The 19,029-nt window shown below is 39.0% G+C and overlaps 1 protein-coding gene and 1 long non-coding RNA gene across 2 annotated transcripts in view; one reads left to right on the top strand and one right to left on the bottom strand.

The window, feature by feature from the left end:
* The window catches only part of LOC129647319 (uncharacterized), a 46,212-nt gene extending 29,183 nt beyond the window's left edge, over positions 1 to 17,029 (bottom strand). The window contains exons 1-4 of the mRNA XM_055574459.1: positions 17,026 to 17,029; positions 16,379 to 16,562; positions 15,607 to 15,778; positions 7,057 to 7,225 (exon numbers count right to left, since the gene is read on the bottom strand). Of these exons, the coding sequence (XP_055430434.1) occupies positions 7,057 to 7,225; positions 15,607 to 15,778; positions 16,379 to 16,562; positions 17,026 to 17,029 (529 nt within the window). The remainder of the gene's footprint in view (positions 1 to 7,056; positions 7,226 to 15,606; positions 15,779 to 16,378; positions 16,563 to 17,025) is intronic.
* Positions 17,030 to 17,154: 125 nt separating this feature from the next.
* LOC129647824 (uncharacterized) lies at positions 17,155 to 18,524 on the top strand. The gene is made up of 3 exons (XR_008712524.1): positions 17,155 to 17,208; positions 17,357 to 17,421; positions 18,455 to 18,524. It is a non-coding gene; the product is annotated as an uncharacterized LOC129647824 (long non-coding RNA).
* Positions 18,525 to 19,029: the final 505 nt, after the last annotated feature.

Raw genomic sequence — 19,029 nt, 5'->3', positions numbered from 1 at the left:
ATAAAATTATAGTTTGTAAATATCAATTATCTAATGGATTTCCTCATAGATTACAATCACCCTATAGATACCCGAGATCTAAGTTGGATCTGAATGGTTGTATAAATTGCTTTGAAAAAGAAATCAGAAATATGTGACCTCCAACAAAGTCACAAATCTTTTCAAAGACTTTCTGAGTTGGTTATCTTAATATCCTTTGGTAGTATATATCACATATATAGCACACCTTCTACAGATTTTCAACTGATTAACTTTGGTGGCTATCAGTGAAGCTGTAGCCTCAAGAAACTCTTAAGACCAGCAATAGCCACCAATAGAAGGCAATAGCAATTACTTGCAAAGTGTCATTTTTAAGTTTCTGAGCCCAATCAAACTTAAGGGTATATAAAGGGGTTTCTTTGTATATAAATGTAAATATGTTTTAAAACTGAAACTATTGAAAATATTTGAAGAAAATATAATGACTCTGTTCCTTTCATCCTAAAATTTGACCTTAGAAATCATAATTCTTCATATGCTGCATTGAAAAATAAAAATAGAACAAAATTGAAATGCTCACAAAAACCTTAAGTATGCTTTCAGTTCATCAGCTGTATCCTGACAAGTGAATGCTAATTTGTACAACCTTCATTGTAGGGTAGTATTTTATGAAAGATTTTTTAAATCAATAATCAGTATTAATTCAATTATGGAGGGATTAAGTGTGTTTATAATGTGGTTCTTACAAACATATTGATTTCCCTATATTAGTAGAGGATTTTACTATCATTAATGGAATTTCAGTTCAGTTCAGTTCGGTTGCTTAGTCATGTCTGACTCTTTGCGACCCCATGAACCTCAGCAGGCCAGGCCTACCTGTCCATCACCAACTCCCGGAGTCTACCCAACCCCATGTCCATTGAGTTGGTGATGCCATCCAACAATCTCATCCTCTGTTATCCCCTTCTCCTCCTGCCCTCAATCTTTCCCAGCATCAGGGTCTTTTCTAATGAGTCAGCTCTTTGCATCAAGTGGCCAAAGTATTGGAGTTTCAGCTTCAGCATCAGTCCTTCTACTGAACACCCAGGACTGATCTCCTTTAGGATGGACTGGTTGGATCTCCTTGCAGTCCAAGGGACTCTCAAGAGTCTTCTCCAACACCACAGTTCAAAAGCATCAATTCTTCGGTGCTCAGCTTTATTTATGGTCTAACTCTCACAGCCATACATGACTACTGGAAAAACCATAGCTTTGACTAGAAAGACTTTTGTTGTCAAAATAATGAATCTGCCTTTTTTTTTTTTAATTTTTATTTATTCTATTTTTTTTTTAAGGCAGCCATGAGAAAAGAGCTTTTATTAAGGTTTCTTTTTTTTTTTTTTTACTTTACAATATTGTATTGGTTTTGCCATACATCAACATGAGTCCACCACAGGTGAACACATGTTCCCCATCCTGAACCCCCTTCCTAACTCCCTCCCTGTACCATACCTCTGGGTCAACCCAGTGCACCAGCCCCGGGCTTCCTGTATCATGCATCGAACCTGGACTGGTGATTCGTTTCTTATATCATATTATACACGTTTCAATGCCTTTCTCCCAAATCATCCCACCCTCTCCCTCTCCCACAGAGTCCAAAAGACTGTTTTATACATCTATGTCTCTTTTTTTCTCTTGCATACAGGGTTATCTTTACTGTCTTTCTAAATTCCATATTTATGTGTTAGTATACTGTATTGGTGTTTTTCTTTCTGGCTTACTTCACTCTGTATAATAGGCTCCAGTTTCATTCACCTCATTAGAACTGATTCAAATGTATTCTTTTTAATGGATGAGTAATACTCCATTGTGTATATGTACCATAGCTTTCTTATCCATTCATCTGCTGATGGACATCTAGGTTGCTTCCATGTCCTTGCTATTATAAATAGTGCTGTGATCAACATTGGGGTACACGTGTCTCTTTCAATATGCTGTTTAGGTTGGTCATAGCTTTTCTTCCAAGGAGCAAGCCTCTTTTAATTTCATGGCTACAATCACCATCTGCAGTGATTTTGAATCTCCCGAAATAAAGTCTCTCACTGTTTCCACTGTTTCCCCATCTATCTGCCATGAAGTGATGGGACCAGATGCCATAATCTTAGTTTTCTGAATGTTGAGCTTTAAGCCAACTTTTTCCACTCTACTCTTTCACTTTCATCAAGAGGCTCTTTAGTTCTTCTTTGCTTGCTGCCATAAAGGTGGTGTCATCTGCATATCTGAAGTTATTGATATTTCTCCCAACAATCTTGATTCCAGGTTGTGCTTCATCCAGCCTGGCATTTCTCATGATGTACTCTGCATGTTGGGAAGTGCAGCGCAAAATAGCCTTGAAGGAGAAGGTCTTTGGGAAAATGGCAGAAGGCCAAAAATACCCAGACTTTGCGTACTGAAGCTGAAAAACATCTCCTGCCTTTAACTGTGCTCGGCGCCAAGATTTAATAACTAAACATTAAAGATGTTGGTTGAGAAAAAGGGTCATTGGGATAAACACATGGGTCATTTAGAACGTGCTGTCCTTGAAATATCTTTTACTGATTATGTCTTAACCCCGTACGTGCTCTGCTGGCTGTATACTCTAAGCTCTTTGTTCCTGCTTCAATAAAAAAGGCTCAACTACAAAAATAAACTTGTCAGTCCTTGCGAGAGACTGTCCGAGTGTTGTTCTTTCAGGTTCGTCGTTTCCAAGTCCTGGGGAAAAAATCCCCAACACTGCATATAAGTTAAATAAGCAGGGTGACAGTATTCGGCCTTGATGTACTCCTTTCCCAGTTTGGAAACAGTCTGTTGTTCCATGTCCAGTTCTAACTGTTGCTTCTTGACCTGCATACAGATTTCTCAAGAGGCAGGTCAGGTGGTCTGGTATTCCCATCTCTTTCAGAATTTCCCACAGTTTGTTGTGATCCACACAGTCAAAGGCCTAAGCGTAGTCAGTAAAGCAGAAGTAGATATTTTTCTGGAACTGTCTTGCTTTTATAATGATCCAACAGATGCTGTCAATTTGAATTCTGGCTCCTCTGCCTTTTCTGAGTCCAACTGGAACATCTGGAAGTTCACGGTTCATGTACTGTTGAAGCCTGGCTTGGAGAATTTTGAGCATTACTTTGCTAGTGTGTGAGATGAGTGCAATTGTGTATCAGTGTTTTCCAGAGTTTAATAATATGGTTTTTCAAGCTGGACATTGACAATATTAGAAGTCACTGGAAACATTTTTCCTTAGGAGAGGATGGTAGTTTTATCACTTTTTTTCTCCCATTCCTTAGGAATGATTTTTAGTCTTGGAGTGAGAAATGTGACAAAGTGAAGTAAACAAACTCCAGGTGATCAGTGCCATTTCTAGGGACAGACAAAAGTGTTTTATTTCTTTTTAAAATATTTCCCCCCCCCCTGATTTTAGAGTGGTTACTGTATCTTTGTATATCACACATTAAGATCATTGAAGATTTTAAATTTTGTATTATTTTGTTTAACACAACCATGTATTTCCACACTTGTGATTTTACTTTTCAGACAGCTCACAAAGTTCTGAAAACTCAATACAGTTGTATTAATTTTTTTTTTTCTTAAGGACAAAGGGTTGTAAGAATAGGGTCTGTTTCCTGCTCCTAGAACCTGCTTCCTTCTTTCTTCCTCTTCTTTCAGATTGCTACAATTTACCCTTCAGGATGGGGCTGAAAAGTGACTTTCTAAGTGCCTGGAAAATCCCATGGATGGAGGAGCCTGGTAGGCTGCAGTCCAGGGGGTCGCTAAGAGTCAGACACGACTGAGCGACTTCACTTTCACTTTTCACTTTCATGCATTGGAGAAGTAAATGGCAACCCGCTCCAGTGTTCTTGCCTGGAAAATCCCAGGGACGGTGGAGCCTGATGGGCTGCCGTCTATGGGGTCGCACAGAGTCGGACATGACTCTGCAGTAGCAGGGAGCTTCCCTGATGCCCTAGACAAGGCTAAGCTTCCATTTTGTGCAATGCCTTGCCACCCAGTACTTTTACTATAAAAATAACTCATTTATTTAACACTGAGTGATTTTAATCACACGGCCTTCTTAAATAGCATCTAAATTATCTGAATTTTTATTGGTTTTTATATTGTTTTGTTTTGCTTCTTTTGAAATAGACCATGGCCACTCAAATCCTAGTTCACTGATAGTCCTATTGAACTTAAAATGAAGTTGTATTAAATGTAAAAATGTGTGTATAAATACACATTAAACATAAAAAGGGATATAGTAATTCAAATTGCTCTGTCACAACCTCGTAAAAATATGTAGACATCATTTATCTCTAGCAAAGTAGAGCTTTTTACCCCCCCTTACTTCTTTTTTAAGTTGCAATGTTTCTCAGGTTCAACATCAAAAGCAGCCATCAGTCCACAGAGTTTATACTACAAACTTTCAGTTGCTTTTGTGGTACTCGTTAAACCTGAAAGACATCCTTAATTGCCTGAGATGCATGTAAACAACTATATATTAATGGGTTATGTTAGTACAGTTTAACTGGGCTATGTTCCAAAATATACAAACTTTGCATGTACAGATCCACAGTATAAAAATACTTTTCTGTTCTTCAGGGTAATTAGGAGATTGTACAAAGAAGTAGACAAATTATGAGAATTCACTGGAGTACAATACCATAATGCTATGAATAGAAAGTTTGATTTACGATGAAAGCTTGGAAGAGAGACCTAGTGAAAACTGGCAAACATTGACTCAGAGGGGGTGGGGGGGGTAGTGTGAGGAGGACATAATTATAGACTGAAAATATTTGAAGGCGCTGTTGCCCACTAAGAGGAAACAAGATCCACATTTTATCTTTTCCATCTTGTCTTTGGCATTTTCATTCACTCCTGCAGATTTTTAGGGTGTTTTCCAAAACTTTCGCCCTACAGTGCACCTGCTGATGGAATATTTTCAGCTGAATATCTTACTATTATTGTTTTGAAATCGTATTCGATCCCCTAAAAACCTTTTTTTCCACACTCAATTTGCCTGATTTTACCAGTAGAAGTTTAATTTCCTAAGCTTGGGCTGCTTCTAATGCCAGCATCGTACACCTAGTAAGAACCGCACAACTCAATCACGTCCAATTAGTCCTTAAGTCTTGTTGACTTTTCCTTTACGCTGTCTTTAATTTCTGTCGATGTTCTTTGAGTCTCTGCCAGAGCTGCCATTTTAGTTCAGGTCATGGATATAGTATAACAAGCTTCAACATCTCCATTTGTTTTCTCCTTCTCCAAGCCGTCTTGTGCATTTAATTGTTACTTGCATACTCTTTACCCATTGAGGGACAAATATAGTGTTCTTAATATAGGCGACATTAAAAAAAAATATATATATATATAGGTTCAGTAGAGTAACACTGTATAAACCATATAGTGACAAAAGACCAAAGTGACCAAAATTTTTTTCTCTCAGAAAACAATCTTCTGTGTACACTGTGTGTGCGTGTGTGTGTGTGTGTGTGTGTGTGTATTCCTGTGTATACTTATGCATGCTGTCATGGAAGTGAATCCCTTGAGAGGTTGTGATAGCTCCAGAAATAAAATACTGAAATACCTAAACAGTAGACTTTTGACATTTTGCAAACTATGAGGGAAGAAAGGAGCTAGGTAATTGCAAACTTTAGGTGTGGTGAAAGCATGAGCTACTCTATAGCAGTGCTATTTAATAGAACTTGCCAAGTGATAAAACTTGTCCATATGGTAGTCACTAGTTCCCTGTGATTATTGAACACTTAAAATGCTGTGAGTGCAGCTGAGGAACTGAATTTTAAATTTTATTTTATTTTAATCAACTTAAATCTAAGTAGACACATGCAGCTAAAAGGCTACCATATTGGACAGCAAAGATCTCCAATTAGAAACTTTCAAGGATTATGGGCTTAATGAATATTAAGCTTTATTTATGGCTTTTGTTGCAATCACCCACAAGTTCTAGGTGGATTTGCTTTTGGATAGCTACATACAGGGACCATGTAGATTTCTGTTAAAAACTTAGCCTAACATTGCATAATACATCTTATATCTACATTATGTAGCCTATTTCTCTTGCCTATTCATTCCAAAATTTTTATTGCCTATCTACTATACAACAGGCACTATTCTTGATCATAGAGATACACAAATTTCAAATCCCTGTTGTCATGGACCTTTTTCTAAAAAGAGATATAGGCAAAAAATAAACATACACCAAGTAGTGAAAGTTTTGTGAAGAAAGATAAAGCAAGGGGCTAAAGAGTTGCAGAGGATCCTACTTTTAGAATGGTTATCATAAAAGAGTTCTGAGGAGGCAGCGTTTGAGACCTGAAGGAAATGAGGGAGTGAGTTGTGAAGATAAAGAGGGAAGGGAATTCTGAGTACAGGGATCAACAGATGCCAAGTCTCTGAGAAGTGAATGTTCATAGTAAACAGATGCCCAAGTTTTTCATACTGTGCAACCAGGTGAATGAAGTTGCCTACTAAGATGGGAAAGTCTAAAGGAGAGCTGGTATATGGGGAAAATCAAGAGTTTACTTTGGGATATGTTAAATTTGACATGGCCATTGGACATCCAAGTGGAAATATTCAATAGCAGGCCAGATTCTTGGATTGAGGTATGGATTTGTCACTGAGATGATGTTTAACACCATGAGCATAGGTATGGTTTCTTTACAGGTGAGTTATATATACCAAAGACTGGGTCACTCTATTATTTAGAAGTTTAGAATGTATGGTGGAATCAATAAAGGAGACTGAGAACAGAGAATCTGAATGAAGGGCAAGAGTGTAGAGACTCAGAAGCTAAGAAATTAGAAGGTATTTAGTGAGAGGGAGGAGTCAGCTGAGAAGTAAAGATAAAGACTGAAAATATTCCATTAACTATGGTAACATGGAAGTCATTAGTTGCTGTGATAAGTTAGGTAGGAAAAGAAGACATGGTTCTTTTCCAGAAAAATCTGTCTAATAGCCAATCAAGAAGACTGGTAGAATCTAGGGAAATGTGCAAAAGATGTCTGTGCTTTCTCCCTCCACTTACCACACCTTAGGGAATTCGGAATTCACCTTGGATGGCATAATGAAATTCTTCCTCCAGGGTCTTCTTCTCCATCTGTTCCTCTTCTTCAATCTCCTCAGTCTCTGCCCTCAATAGAATCAAAGTTCTGTTGATACTTCTGCTTTTCCTCTGGCTTGGTTCCTTCCATCTTCCCCTCCCCAAACCTGGGTATAGAGACTTCAGGACAGAACATTGACAATACAAACAATCCTTTCTATCGTTAACATTAACTACTTCTTATTGCTGTCTCAAGTATTTTTATAATTTTAAAAAATCTGTCTCAACTTTTTTCCTGACCAAAAACCAAATGCTCATCTGTTATTAGTTTGGTTTTTTAAATTGCAGTTTGCATGTCCCAAACACAGTAATTTCAATTGTCATTACCCTTCTCTACATTTTTTCTTTTTGCTATGGCATTTATCACCTTCTAGCATATGCTATAATTTAATTGTTAATTGTGCTCACTGCTTATTCATTTTCTTTTCTGCTAGACATAAACCCCAAATGAGCAGTGATTGTTTCTGTTTTGCTCACTGATATGCCCTAAATGCTTATTACAGGGCCTGGCTTGTAGTGTAGATGCTCAGGAAATTGTTGCTGAATAAATGAATGTTCTGTTCTAGTCTTGGTGTGGGATGTGCTGATGTGCTATATTGCAGGAAGTAGATGCAAGTGAAGGAAGAGGCCACAGCTATTAATAATACATAATATTAATTGACATACAGGAGAGTCCTTTATCCTAATCAGTTGTATCTGCTCTGATAATTCCACCCAAATTTTTGAAATAGAATATATGGCCTACTCTGTGACATCTCTGGAAGGAGTTAAAGTTTTTGCTGACCTCCAGAGTACAAAATACAAAATACCGACTCAATGGACATGAGTTTGAGTAAACTCCAGGAGTTGGTGATGGACAGGGAGGCCTGGTGTGCTGCAGTCCATGGAGTTGCAGAGTCAGACACCACTGAGCAACTGAACTGAACTGAACTGAACTGAGAATACAAAGTATAGGGAAGGATGGTAATCTATTAATAGAGAAACACATCCTGGAAGAGTTATACAGGGGCTCATAACCTTGCTCAGATAAAAACCAAGAGCAAAATAAGCCAACATAGACTTATATTAAAGATCAAAGCCCAGAGGGAAGCCAAGTCTTCTGTTATGCCTGCTCATTGCTCATGCTCAGTTGCTCTGTCATGTCTGACTCGGCGACACCATAGACTGTAACCTGCCAGGCTCCTCTGTCCATGGGATTTCCCAAACAGGAACACTAGAATGGGTAGCCCTCCAGGGGATCTTCCCCACCTAGGGATCAAACCTGTGTCTCTTGTGCAGGTTCTGTACCACTAGCGCCACCTGGGAAGCCCCTGTTATGCCTGCTATTGCTAAGTCGCTTCAGTCGTGTCCGACTCTGCGCGACCTCATAGACAGCAGCCCACCAGGCTCCCCTGTCCCTGGGATTCTCCAGGCAAGAACACTGGAGTGGGTTGCCATTTCCTTCTCCAATGCATAAAGTGAAAAGTGAAAGTGAAGTCGCTCAGTCGTGTCTGACTCTTAGCGACCCCCTCCCTGGACTGCAGCCTACCAGGCTTCTCCCTCCATGGGATTTTCCAGGCAAGAGTAGTGGAGTGGGGTGCCATTGCCTCATCCGCCTGTTATGCCTAGGGATCAGCAAAAATCAGCCTGCTGGCAACTCTTCTAACAGTTCTTTTATGTTCCAACTGAGGAGAAGCAGTGGGAAGACTGAGATAAAATAGCCAGAATGTAGTCACAGGCAATCAGCAACCTTGAAAGAAAAATATGGTGCTGGAATGACCAAAGAGAGTTTAGATCTGTCCACATAAGAAGGGAAGGATCAATAAAGGTAAGGTCTTACCTTTATTTCTAAACCTTCTTGATGTCCACAGCTGTTCCTTCTTTGTCCCTTTCTTTGTATCTATTTTTGGATGAGATCAAGATACCTTATCCTAGAATAGGCTACTAATTCCTGAGGTGTTGACATGAAGGAGCCTAAGCCTTGGTTAGCATTTTACTTGGCTGAGATCTACCCTGTCCACACTCCTTTAACTGGTTTTCCTATAGTTCCACACTGGAAATTGAAGTACCTACAGTCAGGCTGTGAAACAAATGTGATAATGCGTTTGAGGCAGTTGTAGTTTGTAAGAAAAATTCAAGATTCAGGATATAATTTCTAAGAATACTTTCTGAATTTAAAATACACTGATTTCATATTTTCTACTCTTTCATATTATATTTTCATATTTATACATATTGTCATACTTATATATTTTCTTAAATATATTTAATTATAACAAATTTTATATATTGCAAAAAAGTTGCAAATATAATGCTAAGAGCTTTCTGCTGAACAATGTGATTTCCTAAAAACAAGAACATTCTCCTATCTAACCATAATATTATCATTAAAATCAGAAACTGATAATATAATCCTCACACCCCGTTCAAATTTGTTCTGGTGGTGTCCTTTATAGCAAAAGGATTCACTTCACACGTTGCATGTAGTGGTCAGATCTCTAGTTTTCTTAATTCTGGAAGAGTTCTTAAGTCTTCCTTTGACTTTAATGATTTTGACACTTTAGAAGATTACAATTTTTTAAAATGCCCCTCAATATGAGTTTATCTCTCTTTATTAACTATATTTGCTCCCTTTGTATGTTTTTGATGCTCTGGCACTGGGACCTACCTGACTGGGAGGAGACTGCCCCTCCCAGGGTAGAGAGAGCAAGCAGTTCTCCCTGAGGGCATGTCTTTCATATGCAAACTAACCAATTCAGAGTCTTTACCAGGTGTTCAGTCACTCAGTCCTGTCTGACTCTTCGCAAACCCATGCGCTGCAGCATGCCATGCTTCCCTGTCCTCCACTGTCTCCCAAAGCTTGCTCAGGTTCATGTGCACTGTGTCAGTGATATACACACCCATATATGTGCAAAAATATATTTATATATCATCTGTTTTTATTTCTATGTACATATACTGAAAACCATCATTTTAAACCGTAATTTCCAATTCCAATCCAACACCACTGGCAGTTTATTCTAGTTCTTTCCCCTTCATATTTGTAACTCTCTTTTCCTCTTGATAGAAACATGTTCCCATTATCCTTAGTATATTTACTTATTTGATCAATTTTCCTATATATATGATTAGTCTCCCATGGCCGCTGATGCTGCATCCCCCACATGCTTGCTTTTCTCACCATATTTGATCTATAATTTCTGAAGATGCATTACCTCCAACATTGACACCAAATGCCAAACCATCCAGGTAGTAACTTTTATTTTAGGATTTACACCTATTAGAAAATTAAATTCACTGAGAAAACCCTACTGAATTTTGACAATGTTCCTTTCAGCATTAGTTAATGTATATCACATCATAGCAGAAATAAATGAAAACATGATCTTCTTAAATTCTGATAATACATTAGCAGGTTCTAGAATGAGCCTTAAAATATATTGGAATTTCAATAAAACTTGCTTTTAAACTTGCAAATTATTAAAGGTTCAAGGTATTATATTTGCCAGTAGAAATGGTAAGAATCACCACACGGCTATATATGGTTACATGTAATATGAATCAGAACTTATTTTATGCAAACTTATATTTTGGATTTTGTACATAATGAGCATACCTGTTTCTGGTTTAAGTCTTATGATAGACAGTCATGAAATAGGATGGTGCTTTACAAACCAAGGTAATAGATCAGAAATAGGGACATTTGCTTAATTTAGCATGGTCAGGTTAGCTGTGGTGGAGTACCATCAAATGTGATGGGCATTGATTTAAAAGATTGGCTACTAAGAATACTAGATATAATGAGTTGCCTGATGACTGGCAAATCTTTTTAACTCTTGGGGTCTCTGTTAACCTTGTCTTGTGAATTAAGTGTTTGGGCTTCCCTTGTAGGTCACTTGGTAAAGAATCTGCCTACAATGCAGGAGACCTGGGTTTGATTTCTGGGTCGGGAAGATCCCCTGGAGAAGGAAATGGCAACCCACTCCAGTACTCTTGCCTGGAGAATCCCATGGGCAGAGGAGCCTGGCGGGCTACAGTCCATGTGGTCACAAGAGTTGGACATGACTTAGCAACCAAACTGCCACCATATTGCTCACAATGCATTTGGCAGCAATAAACAGAAATGATTCATATCGTTTAAGCAACATTGAAAATTAATCATCTGCTATAACACAAAGTTAATGGTTTGGAGACATCATTAGGATGTGCTGTGTGTATATATGTGTGTGTGTGTGTTTGTTTTTCTTTCCCTACTATTTTCAGTAAGTTTTCTAGTCTTTGGACTGGCAGCCTTCATGGCCACAAAATGACAACAGTAGAACTAAGTATTCAATCATGACAAGACAACATCCAATGGAATAAGAGGGACTTCTTCTTCCTCTGTAATTCTCATTATTATTATTATATTGGGGGGCCATGCCACACGGCATGTGGGATCTTAGTTCCCTGAACAGGGGTCAAAACCATGCCTCCTGCACTGGAAGATCTGAGTCTTCACTGCTGGTGGTTGTTGTTGTTTAGTTGTGTGCAACTCTTTTGCAAATCCATAGACTGCAACCTGCCAGGCTTCTCTGTTCATAAGATTTCCCAGGCAAGAATACTGGAGTGGATTGCCATTTCCTACTCTAGAGGATTTTCCAGACCTAGGGATCAAGCTTTCTTCTTTTGTATTGCAGGCAGATTCATTACCACAGAGCCACCAGAGAGGCACCTTAACCATTGGACCGTCAGGGAAGTCCCCTTTCAGTCAGTTCAGTCGCTCAGTTGTGCCCGATCATTGCAACCTCATAGACCACAGCATGCCAAGCTTCCCTGTCCATCACCAACTCCCAGAGCTTTCTCAAACTCATGTCCATTGAGTCGGTGATGTCATTCAACCATCTCATCCTCTGTCGTACCCTTCTCTTCCTGCCTTCAATCTTTCCCAGCATCAGGGTCCTTTCCATTGAGTCAGTTCTTCCAATCAATGGCCAAAGTATTGAAGTTTCAGCTTCAGCATCAGTCCTTCCAACGAATATTCAGAACTGATTTCCTTTAAGATGGACTGATTGGATTTCCTTGCAGTCCAAGAGACTCTCAAGAGTTTTCTCCAAACCAAAGTTCAAAAGCATTAATTCTTTGGCACTCAACTTTCTTTATAGTCCAATTCTCGCATTCATACATGACTACTGGAAAAACCATAGCTTTGACGAGACAGACCTTTGTTGGCAAAGTAATGTTTCTGCTTTTTAATATGCTATCTCAGTTCAGTTCAGTTCAGTCACTCAGTCATGTCTGACTCTTTTCGACCCCATGAATCACAGCACGCCAGGCCTCCCTGTCCATCACGAACTCCCGGAGTTCACCCAGACTCATATTCATCGAGTCAGTGATGCCATCCAGCCATCTCATCCTCTGTCATCCCCTTCTCCTCCTGCCACCAATCCCTCCCAGCATCAGAGTCTTTTCCAATGAATCAACTCTTCACATGAGGTGACCAAAGTACTGGAGTTTCAGCTTTAGCATCATTCCTTCCAAAGAAATCCCAGGGCTGATCTCCTTCAGAATGGACTGGTTGGATCTCCTTGCAGTCCAAGGGACTTTCAAGAGTCTTCTCCAACACCACAGTTCAAAACCATCAATTCTTCGGTGCTCAGCCTTCTTCACAGTCCAGTTCTCACATCCATATGTGACCAATGGAAAAACAATAGCCTTCACTAGACAAACCTTTGTTGGCAAAGTAACGTCTCTGCTTTTCAATATGCTATTTAGGTTGGTCATAACTTTCCTTCCAAAGAGTAAGCGTCTTTTAATTTCATGGCTGCAGTCACCATCTGCAGTGATTGTGGAGCCCCAAAAGATAAAGTCTGAAACTGTTTCCACTGTTTCCCCATCTATTTCCCATGAAGTGATGGGACTAGATGCCATGATCTTAGTTTTGTGAATGTTGAGCTTTAAGCCAACTTTTTCATTCTCCTCTTTCACTTTCATCAAGAGGCTCTTTAGTTCCTCTTCACTTTCTGCCATAAGGGTGGTATCATCTGCATATCTGAGGTTGTTGATACTTCTCCTGGCAATCTTGATTCCAGCTTGTGCTTCTTCCAGTCCAGCATTTCTCATGATGTACTCTGCATATAGGTTAAATAAGCCAGGGTGACAATATACAGCCTTGACGTACTCCTTTTCCTATTTGGAACCAGTCTGTTGTTCCATGTCCAGTTCTAACTGTTGCTTCCTGACCTGCATACAGGTTTCTCAAGAGGCAGGTCAGGTGGTCTGGTATTCCCATCTCTTTCAGAATTTTCCACAGTTGATTGTGATCCACACAGTCAAATGCTTTGGCATAGTCAATAAAGCAGAAATAGATGTTTTTCTGGAACTCTCTTGCTTTTTTGATGATCCATCGGATGCTGGCAATTTGATCTCTGGTTCCTCTGCCTTTTCTAAAACCAGCTTGAACATCTGGAAGTTCACGGTTCATGTGTTGCTGAAGCCTGGCTTGGAGAATTTTGAGCATGACTTTACTAGCGTGTGAGATGAGTGCAATTGTGCGGTAGTTTGAGCATTCTTTGGCATTGCCTTTCTTTGGGATTGGAATGAAAACGGACCTTTTCCAGTCCTGTGGCCACTGCTGAGTTTTCCAGATCTGCTGCATATTGAGTGCAGCACTTTCCCAGCATCATCTTCCAGGATTTGAAATAGCTCAACTGGAATTCCATCACCTCCACCAGCTTTGTTCATAGTGACGCTTTCTAAGGCCCACTTGACTTCACATTCTAGGATGTCTGGCTCTAGGTGAGTGATAATACCATCGTGATTATCTTGGTCATGAAGATCATTTTTGTACAGTTCATCTGTGTATTCTTGCCATCTCTTCTTAATATCTTCTGCTTCTGTTAGGTCCATACAATTTCTGTCCTTTATCGAGCCCATCTTAGCATGAAATGTTCCCTTGGTATCTCTAATTTTCTTGAAGAGATCTCTAGTCTTTCCCATTCTGTTGTTTTCCTCTATTTCTTTGCATTGATCGCTGAGGAAGGCTTTCTTCTTTCTTCTTGCTATTCTTTGGAACTCTGCATTCAGGTGCTTATATCTTTCCTTTTTTCCTTTGCTTTTCGCTTCTCTTCTTTTCACAGCTCTTTGTAAGGCCTCCCCAGACAGCCATTTTGCTTTTTTGCATTTCTTTTCCATGGGGATGTTCTGATCCCTGTCTCCTATACAATGTCACGAACCTGTGTCCATAGTTGATCAGGCACTCTGTCTATCAGATCTAGTCCCTTAAATCTATTTCTCACTTCCACTGTATAATCATAAAGGATTTGATTTAGGTCATACCTGAATTGTCTAGCGGTTTTCCCTACTTTCTTCAATTTGAGTCTGAATTTGGCAATAAGGAGTTCATGAACCGAGCCACAGTCAGCTCCTGGTCTTGTTTTTGCTGACTGTATAGAGCTTCTGCATCTTTGGCTGCAAAGAATATAATCAATCTGATTTCAGTGTTGACCATCTGATGATGTCCATGTTTAGAGTCTTCTCTTGTGTTGTTGGAATAGGGTGTTTGCTATGACCAGTGCATTCTCTTGGCAAAACTCTATTAGCCTTCCCCCTTCTTCATTCCATATTCCAAGGCCAAATTTGCCTGTTACCCCAGGTGTTTCTTGACTTCCTACTTTTGTATTCCAGTCCCCTATAATGAAAAGGACATCTTTTTTGGGTATTAGTTCTAAAAGATCTTGTAGGTCTTCATAGAACCATTCAACTTCAGCTTCTTCAGAGTTACTGGTTGGGGCATAGGCTTGGATTACTGTGTTATTTAATGGTTTGCCTTGGAAATGAACAGAGATCATTCTGTCATTTTTGAGATTGCATCCAAGTACTGCATTTCCAACACTTGTTGACCATGATGGCTACTCCATTTCTTCTAAGGGATTCCTGCCTGCAGTAGTAGATATAATGGTCATCTGAGTTAAATTCACCCATTCCAGTCCATTTTAGTTCATTGATTCCTAGAATGTCGACGTTCACTCTTGCCATCTCCTGTTTGACTACTTCTAATTTGCCTTGATTCATGGACATAACATTCCAGGTTCCTATGCAATATTGCTCTTTACAGCATCAGTCCTTGCTTCTATTACCAGTCACATCCACAACTGGGTATTGTTTTTGCTTTGGCTCCACCCCTTCATTTTTCTGGAATTATTTCTCCACTGATCTCCAGTAGCATATTGGGCACCTACTGACCTGGGGAGTTCCTCTTTCGGTATCCTATCATTTGGCCTTTCCATACCATTCATGGGGTTCTCAAGGCAAGAATACTGAAGTGGTTTGCCATTCCCTTCTCTAGTGGGCCACATTCTGTCAGACCTCTACACCATGACCCACCCGTCTTGGGTGGCCCCACACGGTGTGGCTTAGTTTCATTGAGTTAGACGAGGCTGGGGTCCTAGTGTGATTAGATTGACTAGTTTTCTGTGATTATGGTTTGTTTGCCTGCTCTCTGATGCCTCTCACAACACCTACTGTCTTACTTGACTTTCTCTTACCTTGGACATGGGGTATCTCTTCACAGCTGCTCCAGCAGAGTGCAGCTGCTGCTCCTTACCTTGGACGAGGGCTATCTCCTCACAGCTGCCCCCCCTGACCTTGAACGTGGAGTAGCTCCTCTTGGCCTTGCTGCGCCCGCGCAGCCACTGCTCCTTGTATGTGGGGTTGCTCCTAGCAGGATTGTATAGCAGAATACATTATTGCTCTATAATCCTTGTAAAGACCTCACCAGACCTACTCCCATAATTTACATTTTAACGTAACAGGATTAGCCAGAAGGTTTAATCCTAAAATTGTCCTCAGGCAGGGTACATTATTGTTATATAATCCTAAGGCGTATAGAGGAAAAAAAAATAAAGTTTGTCTTTTCTTCCTCCTTGAGAATTCCAGACCCCTCTCTCCTTGGAGACCCCTAGACTTCTTATCAATCTGCCTAGGAAATGACTCTCTCAGTATTCCCATGTTTTTAAGAATTTTCCACAGTTGTGATCCACACAGTCAAAGGGTTTGGCATAGTCAATTAAGCAGATGTTTTTCTGAAACTCTCTTGCTTTTTTGATGATCCAGCAGATATTGGCAATTTGATCTCTGGTTCCTCTGTCTTTTCTAAATCCAGCTTGAACATCTGGAATTTCTTAGTTCATGTACTGTTGAAGCCTGGCTTGGAGAATTTTGAGCATTACTTAGCCAGTGTATGAGATGAGTACAATTATGCAGTAGTTTGAACATTCTTTGGCATTGCCTTTCTTTGGGATTGGAATGAAAACTGACCTTTTCCAGTCCCGTGGCCACTGCTGATTTTTCCATATTTGTTGGCATATTACATGCAGCACTTTCACAGCATCATCTCTTAGGATTCGAAATAGCTCATCTGGAATTCCATCACCTCCACTAGCTTTGTTTGTAGAGATGCTTACTAAGGCCCACTTTATTTCCCACTCCAGGATGTCTGGCTCTAGGTGAGTTGTTCACACCATCATGGTTATCTGGATCATTGAGATATTTTTTATATAGTTCTTCTGTGAAAGGGAAGTTCTTCTGTGAGGGAATTCCTTTATTCTCATTATTATTAAGGAAACATTTTCCAGAAAACCTCATCAGGGTTTTACCATCTCATTGAATAAACATGTATCATGTGCTTATGCGGAAACCAGTCATTGGCCAGGGGAATCAGTATAGAATGATTGTCTTTACTGATTATGATTCACTCTTTTGAACTGGATCTGAGGCTTATCTCCCTTGAAGTCATGGCTGGAGATGGGAGGGTGGATATCTGGGAAATGAAGGGAAGGAAAGGTTGGAAAGGCCATGACTGTTGGATAGGCTAATAGTATCTCCTGACATGCTATATTATGCTAAAATCCCTTCCTGTTTTCTCCTTTTGTTATTCGATTCTTCCACTTGGAATTCTTGTAAACCCATCAAGGATGGGATCTTGATCTTTCTGTACATATTTATCCTTGGTGCTTAGCACTAAGGTTCTAAAAAAGGTTAGAAACACAGTAAATGTCCATAGAGATAGCAAACAGTTAATAATTCCTTAATCATTCTATCTTGGCATTTTTGTTGTCATGCCTGCTGACTTCAAGAGTTATCATTAAGTATGACCTTGTTTGATATAGCCAACTACTCTCATAAAGTAATATTTGGATGATAAATTTATTTTATTTATGTATTTCATTTGAATGAAAGATACTGGACTTTTAAGCAGTGAAAATTCTCTTCCCTTTCATCACCTGTTTTTTCTAGTTGCTCAGGCCTAAATATGGTGTATGGGTGCATTTTGTTCCTGGATTTATCTTCCTCTGGATGTGGTAAGTGAACTTTGATAAATTTGTAGCAGGTATCCGCAGCAGTTGTGAGAGTCAATTTGGCTTGAAAGTCTACCATTGCTATCCACTTGCTGAAACAGTACATAGATCAGTGTGGTTAAACACAGAGGTATTATAGTGCAAAAGGGATTAACAAATTCCCTCCCTGTTTTGCACTTAGAAAGTCTTGAATGTACTTAGGAAGAGCGATAATTGGTTTATTATTCTGAAAGTTAAGGAAAGTCAGTTCTTTAAGGCATTTTATTTTATTTATGGAAGAAGACTTTTTATTAGGAACTTCAGCTTCCAGGCATAACTAGAATAAATGAGGTTTTTCCCTTTGTTTGTTAATTGACAAACTGATGAAAGCTTTAAAGACTCTCACACAATGTGTAAAACTTTTAATTATATGAAGCTCTAAAGTTGTTTATGCCGACTTGAAAATGATAAAGGCTGAATAATGGGATATTATAAAAAATGTTCTACAGGAAATTAACAAGATTATTTGCTTTGCCTGACTTTTTTTAGAGTCTTGTATATAGGACTCTGTATCAGAATATATGAATCTCTGTCCAAAGAGCATTTCCTATACTTAAGAAAACCTCAGGAGATCACCAAGTGTCTTTGTGCCTCAGCTCACCTATTTTCAAAGTAGACATTTTTAGCAAATTAATAATGATTAGATTAAATTTATTATGGAAATAACTACAAAGGGAATTTAGGGAAAAAAGTTTGTTATATAATTTTTCCCAATACAGTATATTTTGAATGATATCACAATAGTAAAAAAAGAACTGCATTTATCTCATATATCTCTGATTGTATGATTCAACAGTTTTTCTTCTGAAATTAGTAGAAACTACAGATATAGATTGGGCAAACCATATTGTATGTTTAGGACTAGCAAAAAGGAAGGCTGAAGTCAGTGAATGTTTTCCAGAATTTATTTTGCTGATTATAGCATTTGAACTATTTACAAATCCTTTTTTAATAATCAGTTCTATTTTCTTTACTTCTATGACCCTACTCTCTTTAGGATATTCTCTTACCTGTATAATTATTCCTTTTATTCTTCTTCTAAATGTTCTCCTTTTTCTATAAATAACATTTGTTTTCAATTAATTTTATTAATAAATTCGATTAATTTTCTACATCTCTTGCCTGATATATTCTCTCAAATGATTCCCCTCTCATGATGTTTCAAATATCATCTGTAAACCATTGGTCTCCAACTCAGTAGCTCTAGAGTGAACCATTCGCCTGAGCACCAGATCCAAGAGTCCTTAATATCTCTTCCTGGATGTTCCATAGGCATCGCAAAGTCAGCGCATCAAAAAATCAACGCCTCTTCATAACCCCACACCACCCAAGTATTCCATTTGTGTTTCTTGTTTCAAAGGTTGTCACCACAATCTCCTCAGGAGTTCAAGCCAGAAACTGTGATACCATCTCAGTACCTAATCTCTTCCTCAGTCCCACAGTCAATAAATCTACAACAAATCTCATTGATAGTTCTACCTTAACATCATTGAAATTTGTCCAGCCATTTCTCTGCATTTCCACTGTCCCTGTTTTATATGAAGCCACTATTGGGTTTTCCCTGGATCAATG

The sequence above is a fragment of the Bubalus kerabau genome, chromosome 3 (genome assembly GCF_029407905.1).
Source record: "Bubalus kerabau isolate K-KA32 ecotype Philippines breed swamp buffalo chromosome 3, PCC_UOA_SB_1v2, whole genome shotgun sequence".
Taxonomy (NCBI): Eukaryota; Metazoa; Chordata; class Mammalia; order Artiodactyla; family Bovidae; genus Bubalus; species Bubalus kerabau.
The sequence above is the reverse complement of the archived record's forward strand: the minus strand, read 5'-3'. Positions and strand labels throughout refer to the sequence as shown.